This window comes from Hipposideros armiger, unplaced genomic scaffold (assembly GCF_001890085.2).
Source record: "Hipposideros armiger isolate ML-2016 unplaced genomic scaffold, ASM189008v1 scaffold_37, whole genome shotgun sequence".
Classification (NCBI taxonomy): Eukaryota; Metazoa; Chordata; class Mammalia; order Chiroptera; family Hipposideridae; genus Hipposideros; species Hipposideros armiger.
The window spans coordinates 4,138,147-4,162,961 of NW_017731387.1; the positions used below are offsets into that span (position 1 = coordinate 4,138,147).

General features: G+C 44.6%; 1 protein-coding gene across 5 annotated transcripts in view; it reads left to right on the forward strand.

The window, feature by feature from the left end:
• The window catches only part of CAMSAP2 (calmodulin regulated spectrin associated protein family member 2), a 43,854-nt gene extending 19,965 nt beyond the window's left edge, over positions 1–23,889 (forward strand). The window contains exons 6-20 of one of the 5 annotated variants that reach the window (XM_019638097.1): positions 1,275–1,307; positions 4,047–4,188; positions 4,499–4,638; positions 6,751–6,844; positions 8,496–8,589; positions 11,305–11,372; positions 11,670–11,739; positions 12,418–14,408; positions 14,508–14,617; positions 16,144–16,280; positions 16,778–16,998; positions 17,969–18,068; positions 18,842–18,957; positions 20,400–20,518; positions 21,053–23,889. In XM_019638097.1, coding sequence (XP_019493642.1) covers positions 1,275–1,307; positions 4,047–4,188; positions 4,499–4,638; positions 6,751–6,844; positions 8,496–8,589; positions 11,305–11,372; positions 11,670–11,739; positions 12,418–14,408; positions 14,508–14,617; positions 16,144–16,280; positions 16,778–16,998; positions 17,969–18,068; positions 18,842–18,957; positions 20,400–20,518; positions 21,053–21,358 — 3,741 coding nt within the window. In that variant the 3' untranslated portion in view covers positions 21,359–23,889. Of the gene's footprint in view, positions 1–1,274; positions 1,308–4,046; positions 4,189–4,498; positions 4,639–6,750; positions 6,845–8,495; positions 8,590–11,304; positions 11,373–11,669; positions 11,740–12,417; positions 14,618–16,143; positions 16,281–16,777; positions 16,999–17,968; positions 18,069–18,841; positions 18,958–20,399; positions 20,519–21,052 lie in introns of all 5 variants that reach the window. The other 4 variants (XM_019638092.1, XM_019638094.1, XM_019638095.1 and 1 more) reach the window with 4 other exon arrangements.
• Positions 23,890–24,815: the final 926 nt, after the last annotated feature.

Sequence of the window (24,815 nt, forward strand, 5' to 3'; positions counted from 1 at the left end):
CTCTCTCTCTCTCTCTCTCTCTCTCTCTCTCTCTCTGTCTCTCTCCCCATATGTGTGTGTGTTTATGTATGTATACATTTGTGTGTACATATATACACACATACACATTATACATACAAACATGTATGTGAATTTCTCTGAAACATTTGAAAGAGGTTGCATACATCATACCCCTTTACCCCTTAGTACGTCAATGTAGATTTCCTAAGAACAAAGCTTTATACAACCACATGCAGGGAATTGAATGTCAGCGTGACACTCGGATCAGACTGACAGCCTGTGTTGTAGTTTGGCCAGTTGCCCCGACTGCACCTTACACACTTGTCCAGCACAAGAGCCAGTCCAGGATCATGTGACATATTTATTTTGTTTTTTGTGTTTTTTTTTTTAGCTGAGCCATCCTGCCACCTGTTGGCAGCTCAGCTGGGGCCGGACATCGAACCGCTGTTGCTCAGAGCTCGCACTCTTGAGTGAGCTCTAAACCAACTGAACCACTCGGCCAGCCCCATGTGATGTATTTAGTTGTCATATCTCGGGTCTTGTTTAAACTGAAACAGTTCCTTCGGTTTGCATTTTTGTTCATGACCTTGACGTTTTTTGAGAATACAGGTCATTTTCATAGAATATCCCTCAATTTGAGGTTTTCTGATATTTCCTCATAGTTAGATTAAGGTATGCTTGAATTTAGTCTGGAATACTGTGTAAATTGTTCTATCCAAAAACACGTGGTCTCCATTTCCCCCACCACCACCACCCCCATGACGTCAGGTTGGATCAGTTAGTTAAGATGTTGTCTGGTTTCTTGACTGCGTGGTTATCATTTCCCTTCTGTAAGAAGCGACTGGAGACTGTGACTGTCCTGTCCTGCCTCCGCGTCTCCCCTCACTGATGTACCTGCCTGAATTCGGTTGTACTGTGATGGTCACAAGATGATCATTGTCTAACTCCACCTTTTCTTCTGTGCTTAATAGTAAGGATTCTGTTATAATCAAGTCTGTTCTCATCTATCTGCCTGTCAGCTCTTTATTATGTGTACGAATTGATGGATTCTTACTTAATGGGTTGTAATCTATTTCTGTCCATATGTATTGATAGTTTAAATAAACCTATATATTTTAAACTAAAGTATTAATTAACATTTAAAAAATGTGGGAACGATAAACTTGGAACGCCGCTATCAGAAACTTTACTGTAACTCGTTAATTGGAAATAATTCTGATGAATTTTCCCTTTGCCTCTTGCTTTCCGTTTGTTTCCGCTGCTTCCCCCTGAAGTCTCCTTCCAAATGGTTTTGGAAACTGGTTCCAGTAAGTTTGCTCAGCTACTTCAGTTTTCTCTCCAGAACTGTAATCATAAGACGGTATTGTTTCTGTCTTGCTGGTATAGTCATTTCATGTAATTCTGTTGGTCGCTGCATAGAGATTGGATTTTAAGGTATTTGATCATAATGTACAATAGAAAGATAAGAAAATCTGGCCAAGATTTGGGTTAGAAGCTTTAAAAATAATTTAAAGCATAAGCATCCTTTTGATAACTTTGTCGATATTCACAGACCATCAGTAACTAGCTTAAAAAAAGTATGATTATAGATTCTCATTAGTTTTAATAATTTTAGTAAAAGCGAATATGAGTTGCATGTGTAAATTATTTGTATTTTTAAATTATCTTTTTGAAAGAGTCATTTTCTTTTCAGCCTGAATTGTAGGGGACACTGTGTATGATAAAAAAGGGACGGATTCTGTGTATCTTTACCAGTATTGGACATAAACAATATCCCATTCTTATTAGACTTGAATTGTTGATCTTTCAGGATTAAATCTCAGGGTGAGACCACTTAAGAAGTATTTTACACCCTCAGAAATAAAAATAGTACTTAGAAATACACCATAATGTTGAAAGAAAGTGTGCTGCCCCTTTTAAATGCCAAGTATCTCAGCTCATAGGAAGAACAGGGACTGTCTCCATGCAGTGAGTTGATACAGCACATAGCACGTCCAGGTCTAAAAGACGGTAGCTTCCTGAGCTGCAGATGAACTTGCCGGAGCCGCACATGACTTCACGACGAAAGCTAGGCTACCTGAGGCAGCCGCTGCTCAGCAGTCTCTGTCTGTCCTGAGCCGTAGACATTTACTGCTAATGCTCTGTAAGGGGGAGTGGATGTGTGTGTGTGTGTGTGTGTGTGTGTGTGTGTGCGCGCGCGCGCGCGCACGCTTTGTGCAAAGAGCTACTTGGCAGAGAGCAATAAAACAAGCCCCACAATTCAGTTCTTCTTCCCATGGATGCTCAGCTCAGTCCAGTGCAGCCTGGAGGCTGAAAACAGGCTAGTCCCAGAGATCTGGGGAATCTGAGGCCAAACCCAGCTCATTTGGAGGATTTCCAAGGACTGCTTTGTTTCTTGAAGAAAGTAGTGTGAGGACCTAGAACTGTGCTCACAATGCGAGAGGGAGCCGGAGGCCGGCCTGTTCCTCGGGTCCTCTCTCCTTCCCTCCCCTCTCTTCTCCCCTTTTTTATGGTTGGTTTTTTAACTCCTAGCAACAAAGTGAGGACGTTTTCTAAGGACTATGTAAAAATAATCAAAGAATTTATGTAGTGCATGTATGTCATTTTTTTCTGAATATAGGTACTCTGAGTTTGAATCATATCATTAAATATAGATGTCTAGCCTGCACCAGTTAATAAGAGCGAGCTCCTCTGAAAATCTTCAAGAGGGAAACCTTCCATGGTTCTTGTTCTGGGGTAGCCAGTGAGAGAGAAACGGGGGTGGCTGCCTCTTTCTTCCTGAAGGCATGTGCTTTTCCGAGGGTACTGTGGACAGGCAATCTAGCTTCACCACCAAGCACTAAACGTTCATCCTTTTTCTATTTTTATTCTCACGAAAGTATTTTATTTCATAATTACATTTTAAAATGTAGGGATGACCAGTTTAGATGGAGTTAAAAGAAAAATCAGTTTTGATTAAAAAAAACTATTTAAAAAATAGTAACCAATGTAATCGTACATTTTGCTGATAAAATACTTCAGTATGCATCGTCATACACCTCCAGCGTTCCTTTCTCGGCTTTAGGAGAGCTAACAGCCAGTAACAGCTGCCCTGCAGTCTTTGCTGCTGTGTGCCCAGCGGTGTGCATAGCACTTTATGTCCGGCATCTTGTTACTGTTGTTCCCGTTTCACAGACGGGGAAACTGAGAAATGAGAGCATAAGGAACTTGTCTACGATCACAGACCTAGTAAGTGGCAGCGCCAGGATTGGAACTGGGGTCATCTGTCCTGAGAGCTTGTTCTCTTAACCACTAAGTTTTACAGCGTGCCTCATTTTTAAAGCACTGTCTTATAAATTTTTATCCAGTCATACTGAGCAATCTTTAAAAACTCAAAATCGCCCCTGTGTTTCTGAGGGGGAGCCGAAACCCTTATACGTGCCCTGTTACTGGTCAGTGAAACCTCAGCTGGGAGGGTTTTTCAGTTTCAGAGTTGTCACACTTGATTTGCGTTGTCGTAGCATTCAGATGAGAAGCCAGAATGTCGTGGGGGTGTTAGTCCAGTTCCTCGGAGTGGTGTTTCTAATCCCCGAATTTCCTGTAAGGGTGGTCTTGGATCCTTCTCCCCGACCCGGTTTTTGTAAGTCGGGTGTGCTTTCTGCCCCAGTAGGACCCTCGCTGTTCCCTTGGAGAGCTGGTGGTCCAGAGCAGGCCACCATTAACGTAGATGAACTGTGCACAGAGGGCAGAGCTGATGGTTTGGGTACAGAGTGCTCAAGACCCTATCGTGATGCTTCTTTATTTAAATATTTGGGCTGTGTGTCATTTCATGTAAATTAGCAGGTAATGTTGTAGTAAGTGCTTGCTTCAATGTGAGAGTGCTGCCGCCATGGTTTTCACTTTGGTCAAGTGGTGTCTGGCATTATTTAGAGAAGAGGGATGTTGGTGAGTAGTTCTCATTTCTGTGCGCATATTTTATTAGTGATCCATTAGACCAGAGTACTGGAGTTTTCCTGCATGGTGCTTAGCGCTTCTTTATTTTCACCTCTCTTTTTTTCATATCGTAGGCTCGTTATAGGAAAGAGCAGACACTGCTTAAGCAGCTGCCGTGCATCCCGGTGGTGGAGAACCTGCTGAAAGATGCCACAGACGGCTGTGCTTTAGCTGCCCTCATCCACTTTTACTGTCCTGGGGTTGTCAGGTTAGAGGGTAAGTGTTCCAGGGAAAGACTTCCGAACCGCTGGTAGGTGGTAACAAACGTTTAAGACAATGTTTAATAAATACTAAAGGCTTTCTTAAAAAGGACAGTTCTGTGTAATCCTAAGGAGGATAGTTGAGTGAGGTAGTGCTTGGTTGCTCAGCCTCTCTGTGTAATGACCGCCATCTTTCTCTGTGTGTTTGTTAAAACAGACCCCACTGAATCGCGTATTTGTACTGTCGCTGGTTATGAAATGGGTGTGCAATGTATATATTATAGAAATTAACCCAAATCATCACCTTGCTCTTTTCCTGTTTGAAGATATTTGTTTGAAAGAAACCATGTCTTTGGCTGACAGCCTGTATAACCTGCAGCTGATTCAAGAATTTTGCCAAGAATATCTGAACCAGTGTTGCCATTTTACCCTGGAAGATATGCTGTATGCTTCCTCGTCCATAAAGGTACAGTCAATAATTCTCCTTCCCTTTGTCTGGCTTAATACATACAACTAGATACATAAATGGCCAGCCACTTTAAGCTTCAATGAACTGTAACATCAGTCAAAAGAGCTTTTTAAAAAATAGCTTTTGATTTTTCTGCTTATTTTATGTTTTTGGTTTGTTTGTTTTTTTAAATACACTGTTAGCCACAGGTTTCTTTTACAGTGTAAAGCTGAAGTCATAGTACAAAGTAGATCTGTTGTCCTAATGTTAGCAAAACAGGCCAGACCATTGAATGTTGTGCGTCTCAGATGCTAACCCACAGCCATGGGGGCGTGAAGCAGCCACTGGTCCGTCACCTGCCGCTTCCAGCCTCTCTGTGGACCAGGTCTGGGCAGAGGAGCCCTCAGGTCCCAGAACCTGACACAGAGCTGGGGAAGCGACCACTACGATCGTCTGGAAATGGGCCCATTGGGGAGGACCAGCATCTCAGAGCTGATGGCTCGTGGTGGCTCCCTTCGCAGCCTTCTCCATTTCATAAATGGTGCTGTCACTTGCTGAGACAGAAACCTGAGACGCCCTTAACTCCCCCCTTTCCCTCACCTCCTCCATACACCATAGCCTCCTGGAGCTGTCGAGTAAGAGGTGAGTGTCTGAAAGCCGCCACCTCAGATACGAGAAAACTGAGAAAGCGTGGACCGCCCGAGGATTGTTCATAGTTAGTTGGTAGGAGGGAGCCAGGCATTGAAAAACAGCCACATTTCCCATGGTAATTGTGAAAACTGGAATTTAATATAAGATCTCCCTTATCAAATATTAATCAATTTGATAGTAACAATTTTATTAGATGCCAAATACCCAGAATTTAAAAGGCATGATTTTTTTTTTTTAAGATTTATTGGGGAATTGGGGGGAGGGGAACAGCGTTGGGGAATCGGGGAAAGGGAACAGACAGGTACACAAATTGCTGTTTTGCTCTTAAGTCTAGTTGTGGAGGACATCGCTTCACTGGCCCATGTTGGTATGATCATTGTGCTCTTCCCCGGCGAGGCAGATCGGTCGCCTGTCATTGGTCGGCCGCTCACTGCGGCTCACAGCAGCTCTCCCCAGCTGCTGGCCACTCACAGCAGCCCAACTCCAGGTCGAGCTGTTATTCACCATCTTCGCTGTAGAGGGCACAGCATCACTGGCCCTTAATGTGGGATCCGAGCCTCAGCCCTGCTGCTCAGAGCTGGTGCTCCCAAGCGAGCTCTTAACCAGCTTAGCCACTCGGCCGCCCCAGGCATGATTTATTTTAAATAGTTATAAAAACAGATTTTCTGTAGTCTTTAAATTTACCGGATGCCTACAATTAAAATAATTCTTCATGTTTATAGCTTTTATGATACATGCCTTTAAAGATACAAGCTTGTAGAAGAAATGGGCTCTTGAGGACCCTCTTAATCCTTACTGTTAATTTTAAGCCATTTAAAAAATTACATTTTCAAATAAAAATGAAAGTCAAATAGCATTATTGACATCCTTATTAGTAACTTTTAAAAGTTAGATACATTAAATTGTATAAATGTTTGCAACTTTTAAAAAACTAAATAGGTACATTAAACTGTATAAATAATGTTTTTGTACATTTCAAAATTATTAAGAATTAGCCATAACAACCTAGAGTCTCTGTGCTACTTAGCGCTTGTTTTACTGTTGAGTTCAACATTATCCAGCACATAGATTTAATATTTTTAACTAGACACCTGTTTGCATTTTGGAGAAATTTTTAGGGATCCAGAAAGAACTTAATTATTCTTTTTTAACGTGATGATCTCTCTTCCTCGTGTCAGAGGCTGTTTGTATGTTGGCTTTGGAAGAAGAACGCCTGATACATTGTCTCCGAGTCACACAGTTAGTGGTGGCCGTGCCTGCCAGGCAGGTCGCACCAGCACTCTGGAACTATAGAGAATTAGAATAGTTGTAAATTTTACCTACAGATGCTAATATTCCATCTTAGTTTAATAGCTTGTAGTGGATGTACTCCAGAGATGGGTGAATGACATTTAATCCATGTTGTAATTGGTAATTATCACTACTGTGGGGCCCAGTCTTACCTAACTGTTCTTTTCGTTTCTTGACTCTCTTACACAGAGTAATTATCTGGTGTTCATGGCGGAGCTCTTCTGGTGGTTTGAAGTTGTGAAGCCGTCATTTGTGCAGCCTCGTGTTGTTTGTCCACAAGGAGGTGACCAGTCTTTTAAATTTAAGTGTTTCTACAGCCGGCATGGAGAGTTTCGGCAGCCTTTTAGAGGGAAGCCTGTCGTTGTTTCATATGGCAGCTAGTAGCCTTGATAAATTCCGAATATTTCAATATTTAAACTCACCAAATTCTCTGTGAGAAACAGATGACATAGGACAGAAGAAGAAAATGGAGAGGGTGGCTATGAATTTGAAACCTTATATTGTGGAACTTTTAGCTTGAACTGTTGGTTCACTTTTTCTCTGCATCTTCTACCCCCATCCCTACCTTTTATTCCCTGTTAGATTCTGAGTTTTTAACATTGTCACCAAGAATCCACTCAGATTATGGCTTGGTTTTATTTAATCTGTCATTTGAATATGCCATTAAAGTATATTAAAAGACATATATGTGTGTGTGTACACATGTACATGTATTTGTATATGTATATATGCATGCATATATGTTTTTAAACGTAATAGGTTTTGTGACTATTATGGTATTGTGATCTATTGATTGTACATAATAAGAAAACTAATAATAAAGGGGTTATTATAAAGATCCCTAGAAATATAGAACAAAAATCTTCCTGCAGTTTCTCTAAAGCAAAACAAGTTTTCCACTGCCTTTCATTATAAGACCGAGGTTTATTTCTATGGGGGAGAATGATCTTAAGCTGCGAGGTTGGCCCCGCAAACGCTCTTCCAGCATAACTCTGGGACCAGCTCTCCCCACTGCCAGTGGCTGTCCCGCCCAACACAAAACCTGGTTACCATGCAGCCCAATGCTTAGCTGCTTTCCTTGGCTCCATATTTTAGTATTTTTCTCAGCAGTACCCTTATTTCTCCCCACCTCTATCCTCCTGCCCCAAAAACTTAAAGAACAGAAAGGGATCAGGAAGGAGGGAAAAATATGTAGCCAATGGGAGATACGTCACATGAAAGGGTAGGCCCCTGCGTCTCAGGCACAATCCTGTGAAACGTACAATAAATCGTACGTCATCTGTTCCGTCTCACGCTGCTTAGGGCAGATTGTGCGTGTTGAGCCATTATGCACCAAAGAATTCCTGTAAGGAAGAGAGGAGATCCCTCTCCAAGGCCATGAGGCAAAGTTGGAGGACTTCAGTAATTAACATAACCAACACCTGTACAGCTTTTTACAATTCACGTAGAATTTTCACATACATTGCTTTCATTGATTTCATTTGTGGAGCCCACTATTCAAAATAATTCATCAGCTATTACACTAGGTCTCAAAGGCAAAAAGTAAACTGAGTCTTCTCCAGTTATTTATACAAAAATGTAAACTATACCAGTGGGTTAACTATTAACCAATGACATTCTGTCTCTTTAATTGATGACCAAAATATCAACTATTCCATAAAGAAGCAAAATTAGACACTCAGGTTATTTTTATTTTAAATATCTGTATCTATTTTATGTTAGGCCTTCTTACTCAGTTAAAAGCCAGAACACTTTGAGAAGAGTTTAAAGAAAGTTATTTAAGAAGATAGCTTTAAACACGCTATGATTTCTCTATAAGGAATAATGGAAATTGAGATTAAATTTAAACTTTTATTATTTGTGGTCTAGAATCTTGAAAAAATGTTGGGAACATGCTTCGTACGTCATTTTGAGGGTTTTGCCTTCTTTTGTAGCTGAACCTGTGAACGACCTGCCTTCAGCTACCGCTGCGATCGCTGCTGGAAGGAACACGTGGGACAGTCGCTATGGCCCTGACTTCCCTGCAAGGTAGAACCCAGAAAGGCCTCCTTTCCACATTGCTCTCACTGATGAAATCAAAATAAAATTGTCTCACATTCGAGTCCTTAAATTTTCAGTTGGACTTGGAACTTAAATGTGATTGAAATTTACACTGAAATGAATGTTTCATAAATAGGCTTTTATGAATCATGCTGAGAAGTGGGAGAATATATCCTAAAATCCACATAACCAGCCTAAAACCAAACTTTTACTGCATAACTTGTTTATGATTGAGGACTGCTGAAATGATAGGTAACTCGTAGGCCTCGGGGAGACATTTTTAAATTCTGTTTAGATGTTTAAAATTTTTTACGATTTCTTAATCTTTGAGGCGATTTTTCCTATTGTTCTGTTTGTTCGGAACTGTAGCTGTTAAGAGATCATGATAGAATATTTATTGTAATATTGAATCTTTATCTAATGCTTTAGTTCTTAGTATCAGGAACTGAATTGAAAGCTAAGTAAAAATTTATTATCACAATAATCCTGAATTCTGACCCAAATGTGTGACAGAAACATTAGTATGTTTAAACATGTTTTTCAGCAGATCCTGTAATCAGCTTTCATGTGTATTTATTAGAACCTAAAATTTATATTGACTTTGGACTCCCTAATTTATCATCTGATTTTTTAGATTTAAAATTGACGTATTTTGTGGGGTTTTTTAAAGAAATTCAAGCAGATCCATTAAAAATACAATCAAAAAATTAAGAGTGAAAAATTGAAAGACTTTGTGTATGAATTGTTGGCTTAGCATGAAAATGTGAACTTGAATATGAACTTGTACTGCAGGTGTCACTCACTCCCCTCATTTAAGAGGCTTCTAATGGTGTGAAACCCTCACCTGCTCATATACGCTTCCTGCGGCATTTCCTACAGGCTGAGGAAGCACTTTGTTCCCCTTCCCCCGATTTACCATCATGAATTCTCTCACTACTGGCACTAAGCTTGCTACTCCCTAACTACCCCTGAGACTTACGAAGGGCCCAGGTTAGACTGTTGCCGATCTCGGAGTGTCTGTCTGTTTTTTCCCATGGGAAACTTCTGTCTACATATTATTTCCTCAATGCTATCCTGGGGTGGTAACATTGTGACATTTTCCGGCTTGAAAATTTAGAAAACACTCAGTATTCTAGGTCGTAACTCTTGAACCATGAAACCTCTAAAATCTCTGAACCTTTCCACTTGAAGAGTAGATTATTCCATAATTATGACTTAGGGACCTGAGTGGATAGCCTCCCACGTTTCGGACACTGGAGGATGTCTGGAAGACTCGTTTTTTCTGCTGCTCAGACAGCCGAGTGGCCACCTTCTCCCATTTTTTCTAGCAGAGCTTTCTCTAACCAAGAAAGAGGTCTGAGTTCCTTCCTTGGAGAGACATTGTATAGCTGTCATTCTGGGGCCCCAGTAACCCTCATATTTCATCTACAAGTGGCATTGCACCTAAACAGTGGTCTTATGAGGGAAAAAGGAGACATAGGAAGGAGAGAGGCAAAGCAGAAGACAACTCTAGCAGCTCTTCTGCACACTTGGCTTCCAGCCTGTCCAGGAGTTACACCAGATCAGAATCCCCTCTGCGGATATGAAAATGAGGCGACTCATAGGAACGTGCAGGACCTTAGCCGTGATGTGGGAGAGGAGGAAAGGGAACGCATGTTCATGACTTGCTTGCCTGTACGCAGGATCCCCCTCCCGTCACAGGTGTGAGGCAGAGTAGAAAGTGGACATGGTTTCGGAGGGAGGATGATAAGGACAGACATGACGGGGGCAGTGTGAGTATCGCTGACAGTCCCAGCAAGTGGCTACCAGCAAAACGGGGAGGAGACGTGAGGTGCAGCTCAGGGGGAACAGCACGGCCGCAAATGAGCATATGCCTGGGACAGACAATGACATCACTCAAGTTCAAAAGCAAGGCGTGTTGCTTTCAGAAAAGCTCATTAGTTAGGCTTTCATTAAATAGTAAGAGCACAGTATTGTTGCTTACCTTTGAGCTCACCAGTTGACTTGTTCATTTAGTTAAACAATAAAGTGGTCTGAGAGCTGCAGAAGTCACTGTGCCCTGTTCTCCAGTTTATCCCCAGTGGATTGGGGTGGGGATGCTTAGCTTGTCCACCTGACTGCACGTAGGCCACGGCAGACGTAAAACTTAGAAAGAGAAACACCTAATACTGGCCAAGTGTCATTCGAAGTTGAGAGCTAGACCGTCTAATCCCCTGGAAGCGGGTGGACTGAAATAAGACGTAACCAAAGCTCCGTGTCCTCATAGGCAGTGGGGGCCCGGGGACAGCTCGCTCCGTGAACCCTGACGTAACGCAGAGACGCACAGGCAGGCGGCCAGGTCTGCGAGGGTCTGGTACACCTGCAGCGTCCACAGATTGAGATTCGACCCAAGTACTTCAAACTGACGGCTTTCATTTTAACTTTTTATTTCTCAGTGTTTCTGTTTGTAAAAAGAAAATAACGTGCCTGTCTGCTCTCTCAAGGACATGGAGGTGGAGGTGGGGGTACTTCAGGCTCTTTGGCTAAAAGACATAAAACACATAGAGATACGTGTAGCCACAGCCAGCCTTTGGTTAAACGCTGTTATGCTTCCTCAATTTTTTTCGTTTAGAGGTGATGGTGTTGTTCCTAATTTCAGCCATTCTGTATAAAGTTTATGTTAAAAGAGAGAAAACGTAACATTTTAAATGTTTTACGTTTCAGTGGTGAAGGAGCTGTTTTTCCACACTCTGCTCGACACTCACGCCCCCAAGCCCATTCGTCAGCCTCAGGTAACGGAGTTGACAAAGCCTAAGACGTGCCGTGTAAATGGGCTAGCTGGGAAATGATTGAGGATAAGTGTAAATCAACCAAATATAGTCTTTTTTCTGAAAAATGTTAGATACACACCAAAAGGTTGATTAGTTTCTTTTGCTTGCTTTTCTTAATAAAAGCATCTCTGTTTCTCCATGTGTACTTATTTTTTACTGCTATTCGTGAATCCTCAAGTATGTAAAATCTGTTAAATTGCTATAAGTTAAAATTTTTTGCATGATGTCAATGGCTTTTTTTTTTTTTTGCATTTGAAGGAGGAATTAGAAGGTCTTCGTCTATGTCTTACGTTGATGGCTTTATAGGGACGTGGCCCAAAGAGAAAAGGTAAACAGAGAATTATTTTTAGTATCTTCACATTATCAAGAAATGCTAATTCTTTGTGTGCGTGTCTCTTTTTTGTCGTTAACCAAATTGGAATGGACTTTTAATTAGTGCCTGAGTTTGACAAGGGCAATGTAGGCAGGTGATAGAGATCAGAGGGGCTAGATGTAAAAGGCAGCCCATAGCCCTAACCTTACCTTGGGGACAGTATGATTGAGAAGCAGGGAAAGAAATGAAGCAGTATAATCAGCCGTCTGTATCTGCGGGTTCCATGGTTTCATCCAACCGCGGATTGAAACCATTCAGGAGAAAGAAAGTCATGTTGCTGACGTGTACTGTGTGTAAGGCCTAGGCAGCTGTGTCCTGCAGGATCTGCAGACTTCTGTCATTGTCCCATAAATGATACAGTGTAGCTATTTACCTAGCACTTACATTGTATTGGGTATTGTAAGTGTCAAGAGATGATTTCAAGTGTATAGGAGGATGCTTGTAGGTTACAGCAAATTCCGCACCGTTTTTCACAAGGGACGTGAGCACCCACAGATTCTGGAGTCTGCTGGGGTCCTGGAACCCAGCCCCACAGATGCCAGGGAACGACTGCAGTGTTAAAAATGGGTCAGTGGTATAAAATCGTTTCTTTTCTGGGATTATCTAAGGATTTTCTCTTTAAATTTGTTTTAGGTCATCAGTGCATGGAGTTTCATTTGATATTTCTTTTGATAAAGAAAATACTGTACAGAGAGCCACTCCAAACCGAGGAATCACTCGTTCTATTAGTAATGAAGGACTTTCTGTGAACAACAATCGTGCATCTAAAAACATTAGGAAAAACCTGTCCTTCAAGCCCGTAAACGGAGAAGAGGAAGCAGAAAGTATTGAAGAAGAACTCAACATCGACTCTGCCAGCGACCTCCAGTCTTACGTGCCCCTTCATGCGGATAAACTAAATTCTAATGAGAACGTTCTTTACGAGCTTCCAAATGGGCCTTTACAGAACAGAGTCCTTCTGGATGAGTTTGGCAATCAGATCGAGACGCCGAGCATTGAAGAGGCATTGCAGATCATTCACGACACCGACAAGTCCCCCCACACACCTCAGCTGGACCAAGTTGCCAACGGCTTCTTTCTTCACAGCCAGGAAGTAAGTATCCTGAACTCCAGCGTCAAGCGGCGCCAGGCTAGTCCTGAGGACATGACTGACACGAGAGGCGCCCTGAGCCCCATAACTGACACCACCGAGGTGGACACTGGAATTCACGTCCCTTCAGAAGACATTCCCGAGACCCTGGACGAAGACTCTTCCCTGAGAGATTACACTGTGAGCCTGGACTCGGACATGGACGACGCGTCCCGGTTCCTCCAGGAGCACGAGCGGCGGGGCAGCAACGCCAGGGAAGCCCTGAGTCCGTGCCCGAGCACCGTGAGCACCAGGTCGCAGCCCGGCAGCAGCGCGTCTTCCAGCTCCGGGGTGAAAATGACCAGCTTTGCGGAACAGAAATTCCGGAAACTGAACCATACTGATGGCAAAAGCAGTGGAAGCAGCTCCCAGAAAACGACCCCCGAGGGCTCGGAGCTGAACATCCCGCACGTGGTGGCGTGGGCGCACATCCCGGAGGAGGCCAGCCTTCCGCAGGCCCGGGACACCACGCAGCTGCTGGCCTCCGAGATGGTGCAGCTGCGGATGAAGCTGGAGGAGAAGAGGCGCGCCATCGAGGCCCAGAAGAAGAAGGTGGAGGCCGCCTTCACCAAGCAGAGGCAGAAGATGGGGCGGACAGCCTTCCTCACTGTGGTGAAAAAGAAGGGGGATGGGATCTCCCCGCTGCGGGAGGAGGCAGCGGGGGCAGAGGACGAGAAGGTGTACAGCGACCGGGCCGAGGACAAGGAGGCGGACAGAGCGAGCGGGCGGAGGAGCAGGTCTCTGGTGGACATAAAGGAAAGCACCGACAGCCCCCCGGGCAAGTGGCGGAAGTCGCCAGCCACACCTGTGGACCCCGAGAAGCAGTGGAGCCTGCCGAGCCCCTCAGAAGAGACGGCAAACGAAGGGGAGATTCTGGAGTACATCAAGTCCATCGAGAAGCTCAACTCGTCTCTGCATTTCCTGCAGCAGGAGATGCAACGCCTGTCTCTGCAGCAGGAGATGCTCATGCAGATGAGGGAGCGACAGTCGTGGGTGATCTCCCCACCCCAGCCCTCCCCCCAGAAACACGTCCGGGACCTTAAGCCCCCCAGGCAGGCCTGCCTGTCACCTGCCAGCGCCCCATTCTCCTCAGACTCCCCTCGTCCTACGCATCCATCCCCACAGGCTTCTGCGAGGAAAAGCACATCTTTCTCGGTCAAAAACCAAAGGACTCCTCGGCCAAATGAGTTAAAAATAACGCCCTTGAATCGAACGTTGACGCCGCCTCGGTCTGTGGACAGCCTTCCTCGGCTACGGAGGTTTTCACCGAGTCAGGTTCCCATCCAGACGCGGTCATTTGTGTGTTTTGGGGACGATGGAGAACCTCAGGGAAAGGAGTCCAAACCCAAGGAGGACGTCAGGAGGGAGGACGACGCCAGGCCGGCCTCGGAGCAGCACGCGCAGAGCCCGGAAGCGAAGGAGATGAGGCCACTGGAGGCGAGCGTGGCGGAGGTCCTGTCCCAGCCCGTCACCGAGACCGTGTGTCTCACGCCCGGTGAGGACCAGCTGGGCCCAGGCGCAGAGCCTCCCGCTCGGCCCGCTTTCCCGCCTGCCGCTCCGAAAAGCGTGAACCTGATTGAAGTTTCCCTCTCAGACTTGAAACCCCCCGAAAAGGCCCATGGGTCTGTGGAGAAAGATGACGGGGAAAGTGACAAAGAGCAGTTTGACGACGACCAGAAGGTGTGCTGTGGATTCTTTTTCAAGGTAACGGCCATCGGGAGAGTTTGCGGCCTCGTGGGTGGGATTGTTTGTAGGTTGACACACTTGCTTCTCCCCGCAGCGGCCCCTGTTGTTACAGATCTGCCATCAGCCCTGAGCTGGACTGGCCCCTCCCCTTGGTACCTCGTGGTTTCTAGAATAGTCATCTTCCACCGCAGCCACGGGACATGTTTACATGCGCCGTCTTGGCTCCTCTGGCTCTCTCACAAAAGCCTTTTAAAAATTAAACTGTTCAGATCTCTTCATGTGCTACTCGAGATAAATCTTCCAAGAGCGTAACTCCAGTGGAACTTCTTTGTAGCCAGAGAGCTGAGAGCTGCCTTTCCAGCCCCTCGGCGTCACGCCCGCCCATTTGCCCACCCTGCTCCCGTCACTTGGATTGTGTGCCGTTCCTTACGACTGGCTTCACGCCCACCTGTGCGCGAACCCTTTGTAGCTCCTTCCATAGATGGTAACTGTTTCCTCCATGTGTCTCTGCTGCGTCCTAAACACACTCGGCGCAGTACCTGCGACCCACGCTTTCAGCTCTTTTGTTGTGATTTGCTCATGTCCTGGGCTCTCAGACCAGGAACGCCGGCAGGCACCACAACCCTTTGTCCCCAGCGCGCAGTGAAGTCCCAGCCCCCGGCACGGCGTATGCAGTGTGTTAGGTGCTGACACATAAATGTCCCAACGGCCGTGTCTCCCGACTTCACTGCGAGCTCATCACTCTGGGCCCCTGCACCAAGCGCGCTCCCCGCGTGGCCTCCCAGCTCCTTAGGCTAAGACGCGCTTCTGTTCCACGGTTAACATCTGTGCCCGGCACGGTGCTGTGACCACGTCAGACACCAGGAAATGCGTGCTGAGTTCATTGTTATGCAGAGCCTGTCAGGTAGGGACCCACTGCCAGAGTGCGTGCTTTCCTGACGCTGAAGCAGTCTGGAAGCTTCTGAGAACTGGACTGTCCCGGAGGGTCAGGCCAAAGCTGAGGCCATCCCAGGAGGCCGACAGGCCCTGACCCGGCCTCAGCAGGATGGCCGAGCTCCCTCCAGAGGCCAAGCCTACCCAGAGCTCAGGCCAGCAAGCCACTGGTTGGGGCCTGGACTGTGAAACACGGCAGGGGTTTCATTTGTGTGGCGTAACTCAGGCAGCCCGCTTTTTGCTGCTTTTTCTCTATTGAGCATGTGTTTTAAATACCATTTAAATGCAATGTTTTTTAAAAATTTGCGCAAACTCCCCGCTCAAGTTATTAGGGTCCAAATAAAAGCTGTGCATTTTTTCCTTCTTTGCTAACTTCCTGTGTTTTAAAAATGTGTAATTACATGTTTGTGTCCTTCGTTACTTGATAGAACTGGCACTACTTTAATTCATTTCTTCCTTTATAATTTCTGGAACATATATGTACACATATGGTGTGGGGTTGGAATAAGGTTGAATAGATAGTTCGTATTTTCAGTTATAAGCATGACTACAGCTGAAATGAGACTATTTGTACCTAAAACATCATCTTCCTCAATGAAATCGGTTCTCAGGATGATCAAAAAGCAGAAAATGACATGGCAATGAAGCGGGCGGCTTTGCTGGAGAAGCGGCTGAGGAGGGAGAGAGAGAGCCAACTCCGCAAACAGCAGCTGGAAGCGGAGACGGAGCATAAAAAGGAGGAGACCAGGTGAGGCTGGGCACCGGCGTCCAGGGCCAGGTGAGGCCGGGCGTGCAGGCGTCAGAGAGCCGTGCGGGGGGGCGGCTGCTCCTCAGCGTCTCCCTGGCACGCTCTCCAGGCGTTTGCAGTGTATAAAGACAACTGAACTAATGCTGATTCCTGGTGCTTTATAGATGTGCTTTTATTTCCCCAAAGTATTACTTAACTGTGTATTTTAATCCTAAGTTTGAACCATTTCGAAGCAATTTCTTCAGAAACATTAAGGTAACTTCACTGGGTTTTACACACACACACACACACACACACACAATTTTTTAAAGTAGTTTTTTATAAATGGTATATTTACATATCTTTTAATGACCTAAATTATCTCAAGTATATTTTAAATGAACCATTTTTCCCAAGGTACTAAAATATAATAATTCTGCCTTCTCACATAAATACAGTCTCCAGTGTCTGTTTTCTGTTCTGTGCAGAATAAGGAATTTAACCATTTGGTTTCTTAGGCGCAAAACCGAGGAAGAACGTCAGAAGAAAGAAGATGAGAAGGCACGGAGGGAGTTTATTAGGCAAGAATATATGAGGCGCAAACAGCTGAAGCTAATGGAAGACATGGATATAGTGATTAAACCCCGTCCTCAGACAGCAAAACAGAAAAAACCGCGCCCAAAATCTATTCACAGAGATCACATTGAATCCCCAAAAACACCCATTAAGGGCCCTCCAGGTAACCAGCTTGTTGTGCAGAGTCTGTTCATGAGCAACACCAGGCTGGCTTGTCACCCTAACGGGGTTGTGCTAAACGGGGTCCCCGCTGAGAGTGCATGGTCCTGGCCCGGGAAGCCAGATGGAGCAGCTGTCGTGCTGTGACTCACCGTGTGTTATGTGTGAATGCATATATTCCACAGGACAGACATGAGCGCTAAAGCCAAAGCATCCAACTTACATACTAACCTCTTAGGGAGCTCTGCCCTCCGATATAACCTCCCTGAATCACTAACTTCCTGTCCTTCCCATTCTCATAAATGGAAGGACAAATGTGTGCATGAAATAGACAAGAAACACATCGCTGTAGTAAGGAATCCGAGGCCAAGACTTCATGAGTTTCTCCTGTAAGAGAGAAATGTTCAAAACCCTAAATTCATAATTTTTAGAGTTGAGAGGATATCTTTTTTTTTAATTTAACCTGCATACTTTTTTTTTTTTTTAATATTTATAAAAACTAAACATCGTGGAAAATTTTAGGGAATTCCCATAGTTATTCTAAAACTGAGGAAAAATAACATAATTCTGCCTTTTCTAACAATGAAATCGTATTGACTGAAATTGGCAAATTAATTTTTCATCTAGGAATTAGATATTTCTAAATATATATATATTTTTTGGTTAATTTCTTTTGTTAATTTTCTTCTTGTCAACTTTTTTCTTATAATCACCATATCACGTCTCATATTACCACTTTCCTTTTGGAATAAATCCTAACAGCAATTAGTTTTTTCATTATTTCTCAAAAGTAGGTTCTTTGCTAATTTTAAATGAATTGTGCATATATGCATGCAAGCATATTATGTACTTAAGAGTAAAAAGAAGGAAACTGCAGAACCACAGAAGCTTGATTTTCATAAGCCGGTGTTATCTGATGAACAGACTCTTTTTCTAGTTGCACCTGTTAAGTTTCTGGTTTTGTTTTCGTTCAGGGTCACGAATTTATCGTGTTTTTTCAGTCTCCAGCCTCTCCCTGGCATCACTGACCACGGGCGATAACGAGAGCGTGCTGTCAGGCAAGAGGACACCCAGGTGAGCCCTTCCAGTCAGCACCTCACAGGAAAGAGCGTGCTCCCTGTAGTTATTCTGTAGTTTGTGATACTCATAATCAAAGTTTTTATAAGTTTTGCTGATTAAAACAGTTTGGGTTCCGTTAAAGGAAATTTGTATATAAAGAGATCTATTCACCTTTCACTGTTTGTCTTTCAGAAGCTTAGAATTACCGATATTGATAAGATGCTTCTTATTAACTATAAGTCACTGACAGTAATCGCCGAATGGCTGCGATACAGTCACAGTCTGTGGAGATAGAAAGTTCGCCAACCACGCAGTGCCAGCCTCCGGCTAATTTCCCACCTGATAGAAGGAGATTTCCCCCATTGGAATAATCCCACAGCCGTTGCCTGTGACGTAGGAAAGACCTCTTTTGTACTCTTTCCCAGGATGTAGATCGGAAGCTAGAAGTCAGCATTTTGTTACCTTATGTTGTAAAACTCACATGAAAGAAAGGACGTTTCTAGCGAACTCATCAGCTTTGAGTTCTAATCTTTGCAGAATTCCCCCATCCTGTTGTGTGCATTTCCAGCTTTCATGTGAAAAACGTTCATTTCTTCAGTCAGCAGGCCCTGTGGGGCACCGCCTGCCATGTGGGCACTGGGGGGTAGCTGTGAATAAGACAGTGATCACCATCTGTTTATAGTTAACGCCTCGAGCTTGATTGGGGCTGGTTCCCCCACATATACCTTTCTGACCCCCAGTGTCCTTTTTCTGATTGAGACATGAGAAATATTTTACTTACTGTATAGATCAGAGTCTGTGGAAGCTTTCCTATCTCCAAGCCGTTGTGGCAGTCGGAATGGAGAGAAAGACTGGGAAAACGCATCGACGACGTCTTCAGTGGCGTCTGGAACAGAGTACACAGGTCAGTGTCTGTGTTTTCAGGAAACGTTTTCACTTAGCGCAGGACCGAGACTAGCCATGGGGTCTGCTAAAGAAGGCTTCACTGGCTTGCCTCTGGTCTCAGCACAGGAGACTGGTCAAAGCAGTGACACATACAGGTCCGCGTAGGGACGTAGGGACTTGTCCCAGGTGACCTGAGATGAAGTTCCAATCAGAACGATGCCCCTTCCCCTCCTTGTCTCTCGGAGCTGCTGGCTTTTCTGTATTGTGGTTTGGGTCTGAAGAAGCTGTAGAGAGCCTGTCAGCGGTGCACAGGTGCTGAGCTCTGAGCAAAGGCTGGACTCCACGAAGTGCTCTCCCTAACACTGGGACTCCAATTCTAGCGCTGTGCGTCTTTAATAAAAGTGCTAAGAGGCTGCCCTGGACCTGGAGGGCAGCCAGCCTCACGTGTTCCCAGCAGGTCCTCTCTGAGCCTCTGGCTGGCGAGGCATTACTGAAATAAATGCAAATTGAGGGGTAGAATGAAAGGAAGAAGACTGCGAATGAAATGAAGCAGGAGAGGAAACGAGAAGTAATGGGACGTCAGGAGAGCGCGCGTGGGCCTCGGCGTGCCTCCACGCGCTGGGCCTGGAGCTGGGAGCCGGGTGGCCCACGCGCGCTCTCCGCGTGTGCTGCGCTCTGGCTTCTCAGCCAGGCTGACAGCCTGTAGGGTGGGGCCCGGCTGGTGTCTCCGTGACTCCCTCCACTTCTCCATGCCCGTTCAGACCACGCTAGCCAGACACTGTTCTAAGCCTAGGGCGCGAGTTCCAGCTGTGCAATGGACCAGCTCGCACAGTTGGTGGGCATCACGGCAGCTGCAGAACCACAGGCAGCTTCAAAGCGGCTCCACAGAAATAGGTAAACTACACATCAGGGTGACTGTTTTCTTTCCCAGAGAGCTGGCTTCTGAGCCCACCAGGGAGGGTCAGGCCCTGTCCTGGCCTCACAGGGCAGGTCGGTCGGCCTCAAGCAAGAGGGAGCCTTCCTGATAGAATGTTCCAGACAGCGGCAGAGGTGCTTCTGTGCTTTCCCTACTGAGGAGCACAACTGGGGCAGAAAATGCTAAAACACCACAGGTGGGGAAGAAGAAAAACACGAAGGTTTTCCTTGACTTTTTAAAAGCTTAAGCTGCTCATGGACCCCCTCTGCTCTAAGCACCCCGATAGCCTCAGCGGACTGGCGAGAGAAGGTGACACAGGCAGTGTGACAGTTACAGCTCCCCAGGGCAGCCTCCGGAGGCAGGAGCATCCTGCAAGGGACCTGAGTGCGTAAGCGTGTCTGACTGTGGCCTAGCCGGCGGGCCTCAGGCACAGGACTGGGTGTTTCCCAGTGGTTCATCCGAGTAGGATCAGGGACGCCATTGGAATAGAGTGGCACTTCTGACTTAGGAATGCTGTTTTTATTATCGTCCAATTCTTACCACAGGACCAAAGCTCTACAAAGAACCCAGCGCAAAATCTAATAAGCACATAATACAAAACGCTTTAGCTCACTGCTGTTTGGCTGGAAAAGTAAATGAAGGTCAAAAGAAAAAAATACTGGAGGTAAGTGTGACTGCGGGAAAATTAAATTTCATGCATTCTAAAATGGGGGGAGTCTTCTCTCTCAGCCCAGAAGACGAGACTCAGAGGCTCTGAGCGTTTCAACAGCGCATGAAAGACCTGTGGCTGTTTTTAGGTTTATTAGGTTTCATCCACTTCCAAATGGGGTTCTGGGCTTACGTGATGGTATAAGATGATAGACGATCTTCCTGCCCAGACTCACTCACTCACGTTTCATGAATGCGCGTAACATACCCTTCCTTTTCCGAAAGGAAGCCGTGTCGCAGAGATGAGGCAGGGCCTGGTTGGTGAGGTGGCGACAGTGTGATAAGGTCAGAGTTAGCAAGTGCCTCGGCCTAAGCTGTCTGCCTGCTTTCCAAGTCAAGTGTCTCTGCTTTCATAATACAGCCTTATTTTGGCTAAGAATTTACGTTTTAAATTAAATGTCATCAAAGGTGACCAAGAAATGTGCACAATTATTCTGTGAAATGTTTAAGGGTTTCTATTGGTGTTTTGTTTTTGTTTTTTATTCCAAAGGAAATGGAGAAGTCAGATGCCAACAACTTCTTAATCTTGTTCCGGGATTCAGGCTGTCAGTTCAGGTCGTTGTATACTTACTGTCCAGAAACTGAAGAGATTAATAAACTGACTGGGATAGGCCCTAAATCTATCACGAAAAAAATGATCGAGGGGCTTTACAAATACAATTCTGACAGGAAGCAGTTCAGCCACATACCCGCTAAAACACTGTCTGCCAGTGTCGATGCGATCACCATCCACAGCCACCTGTGGCAGACCAAGCGACCAGTGACCCCCAAAAAGCTCCTGCCCACGAAAGCGTAGGAGCCAGGACGCACGTGCTGAACTGCGCTTCGTCTCTCCTGCCTGTAGAGAGCCTTTCTCGTTGCCGACAGACTTCTGTGCACTGATATGGAACACGAGCTCTGTCGTGAGCAGCCGGCATGTAAACCAGAGTTCGGGGGCGCACAGGGTCCTCGCGGAGGCGGTGTTTGGCTCGCAGGCGGACACGCTGTCATCGGGCTCCCTTGCTCGGTGCCAGACACACTGACACACTGAATTCTCAGACACTAGGTGGAAAGATGGCTAAGGTTACAAAGTCTATGTTTTATTTGTTGCTTTTTAAAAACTTTTAATGTATGTGCTTGTCTTCAGATGATTTATTTTGACATTTTTCTCTCCTTGGGGGTTTATTTTAAAATGACTTCATATTTTATTCCACGTGGAGATCATGAGCGTAGGAAATAGGCCTTCCCAGGGAACTCGCGTCTTTCTCATGATGCTGAGAGAAACGCTAGTGTTTAGTCTCACAGTCACCCTCCTGTTTTAATGGTGTTAGATATGGGCAAGAATTATTCTGCTAAGTATTTACAACCGTATTTATTATTCACTCAAGTATTAACATTTCTCTATTAATGAGAGGAGTCGTGAAGAGCTGCTGGTAGGTTCGATCCCCACCACAGGAGCTTAACCAAGAATGTGTTATGAGAAGTTGCTGATTGAATCAGTGTTGTTTTCACCCCACTTCTGGCCAACTCAGTATAACTTAGATTGTTCCTTTAGCAAAAAGGCTTTCTACCCCTTTTCAGATGTCACTTTATAAGTTGGCAGAAGTGAATGACACTTTGAGAGTAGTCTTTTGACCTGAAGATGTAAGACCTCCTGCAGCAAATTCCCAAGGGTCTTTACATCATATTTATAACTGATAAAAATTATATCTAGAATTTAAACTGTACAAAGGGCTATATTTTAATTTTATCATAGCTTCACATTATTTTACTTATATTGAGTTTTTCTTCTTTTTTGCCCTTTTCAAGTGGAACAGCTTAGATTAAGTGCACACTTGAAACCTTCTCTATGTGACCTTTGTCCCTTTAACAGTGTATCCAGAGGGTTAGTTGGGGAAAAACTTCATTCTCAGGAATAGACTTGAATGATTATGTGACCCTGTTTCAGTGTTGTGACAACTGTGTAACTTAGGGGAACGACAGTATTGTGTCATAAGTGAGATGCGTGGTTTGTTTTCTTTCGTGGGAAGTAGAGACTAAAATATATGCATTTCTCTAACTGAATTGCTTAGAGAAATAATTAATATCTTATATGATGTATTTACTTATTTTAAAAAAAGAATAGGAATGAGATGTCCCTGAACTGTACTTTTCTATTATACGGCCTGTAGGCGTCAGTGCATCTGAGTTACCAACATTTTCTCAAATGCTGTCAATATTTTACTGTAATTTATGTTCTTATATTTATGTATATTTGTTAAAACTGTAAAAACTTTCACAGATTTTTTTCCAATACTTGTGCAAGATATACGTGTGGCTCAAAACTATTTGTGATCTACTGTTTGCATGTCAGAGACCGGGATATGTAACTCTTATATTTTAAGTGTATACATATTGTGTATATAATATATGAATATTAAAAATGGGGAATTGCACATCTTACCTTTTAGACAACAGTTTCTATCACCATTAGAAGGAAATAATTCAGATAATGTTTAGATTAAGACTGGTTTACAAAAATAGTAAATGAATCTAATCAAAATGTGATAAATAATCCTCAAAAGGAGAATTGGTAAGCATTTTACATTACTAAATTTGTCCTTTTCTGCCAGATTTCCCTCATCCAAGCCACTTTCTTTATGATGTTACTTGGTCATTCAATTTTTAAAAATTGGATGCAAGACAATGGAGGAAGTATTGACACTAAACAGGACCACCCTTCGTTCTTACACGTACGTGTGTCCGACCGTGAATGTCCGTGACGTCTAAGGGTAGAGTGTGGGTATTGCCAGAGTCCATTGCTCCCAGTAGGACATTTGCTTTATTAATGCAGAAGGAGTATGGATATGTTTCTTTAATCTGCAGATTTTTTTTATTATGGTGCAGCTTTTTAAAAAATTATGTTCTAAAAATGTACAAATGAAAATGATACCATTTTATCCAGGCTGGATATTTTCATCATCCTCATTGAAACACTGGTGCTTTCTCATCGGAGGTCAAATTGTTACGGTGATTATTCAGTTAAGTTTGCCAAACCCTTGAATGGTTACCAGTGCAGCCGTCAAATTCTGCCATTTGACACAGCTTCGGAAAGCTCTCAGTTCCTCTCAGCTTTTCGATTTTGTTTTAGAATGACTGTTACAGTGTTTATTTGGCTGTTTAAAGCCAAACTCAGCTTTTTAACGATGGCTTCATGGACAGTGCTGGGCAGCACACACTGTGTGGTGTGCTCATCTGCCACGTTTACAGGTTTCTAAGACGCTGTGCTGTAAAATACCGTCAGGTTTGCTGTTTCCTGGTGGAGTGCAGTTTCCCCTTTCATTTGAATAAAAGCATGGCACCAAATGATTCCTGTTTGTGAGTAAAATGTGTTTGTTTTTTTTTAACAAAAAAATCTTTGAACTTAGGTGAATTCATTATATAGTTTTCCTTCCTCTTAACCTGTGTTTAAATTTAACAATTTGAATATTCATAGAGGCAACTTTTAATAACATTAGACATTGTTTGAATACTGATGTCAGACAATATTAAGACGTCTGTAACCTTCTGTGCTTAGCTCGGTCTTCACAGTGTGTATAAACGTTGGTGGCCTCTCACAGCGATTGTGTCCCTGTAACTCACTCTCTTTTGGTGAATTAATACTTCAATTGTGCCAGAATTTACACTCCGCACCCTTGAAATTGAGTGGCTCCCGAGTGCCATGAAAGGGCGCTCTTGACTGGTACTCTTTCAGTTTCACTTTGATTTGGCCGATTCTGCTCATTGAAACCAGAGCAATTTTTAAAAAAGATCTAATGACAAAGTGACCACAGCAGCACCTTCAGACGACATTTACCCCTGAAGAAACACGGCTTCCCGAGCGCAGGGGCTGCCTGCCTCCAGACCCTGCGCCGGACGCGCCCCAGAGCACGGTGACATGCCGCGGCATTTTCTAATCCTTTCATTTTCAGAATAGAAGTCTTTTCCCTAAGACTCAGCAGCATTAGAGACGTGCGCACAGCAGTGGTGCCCGGGCACCCACACATGACGTGGGTGTGTCCCTGGCCTGGCTAATGGCAGGTCTCAGCTACGACAGGGAGGCGGTTCTGAGAGGGAGCCGCCGGGGCCTTTCGTGCCTGTCGACAGAGAGAGAGAAGGCCCCGTCCCAGGAAGGAGCATGGCTGTCACGCTGTGACCAGGCACCGGAAAAACCCGCCTGTGAACCAGTGTGGAATCCTGGCCTCGGACGTGGCTCGTGCTTGAAACACTGAGCTGTTTCTCCATCAATGGCGGTT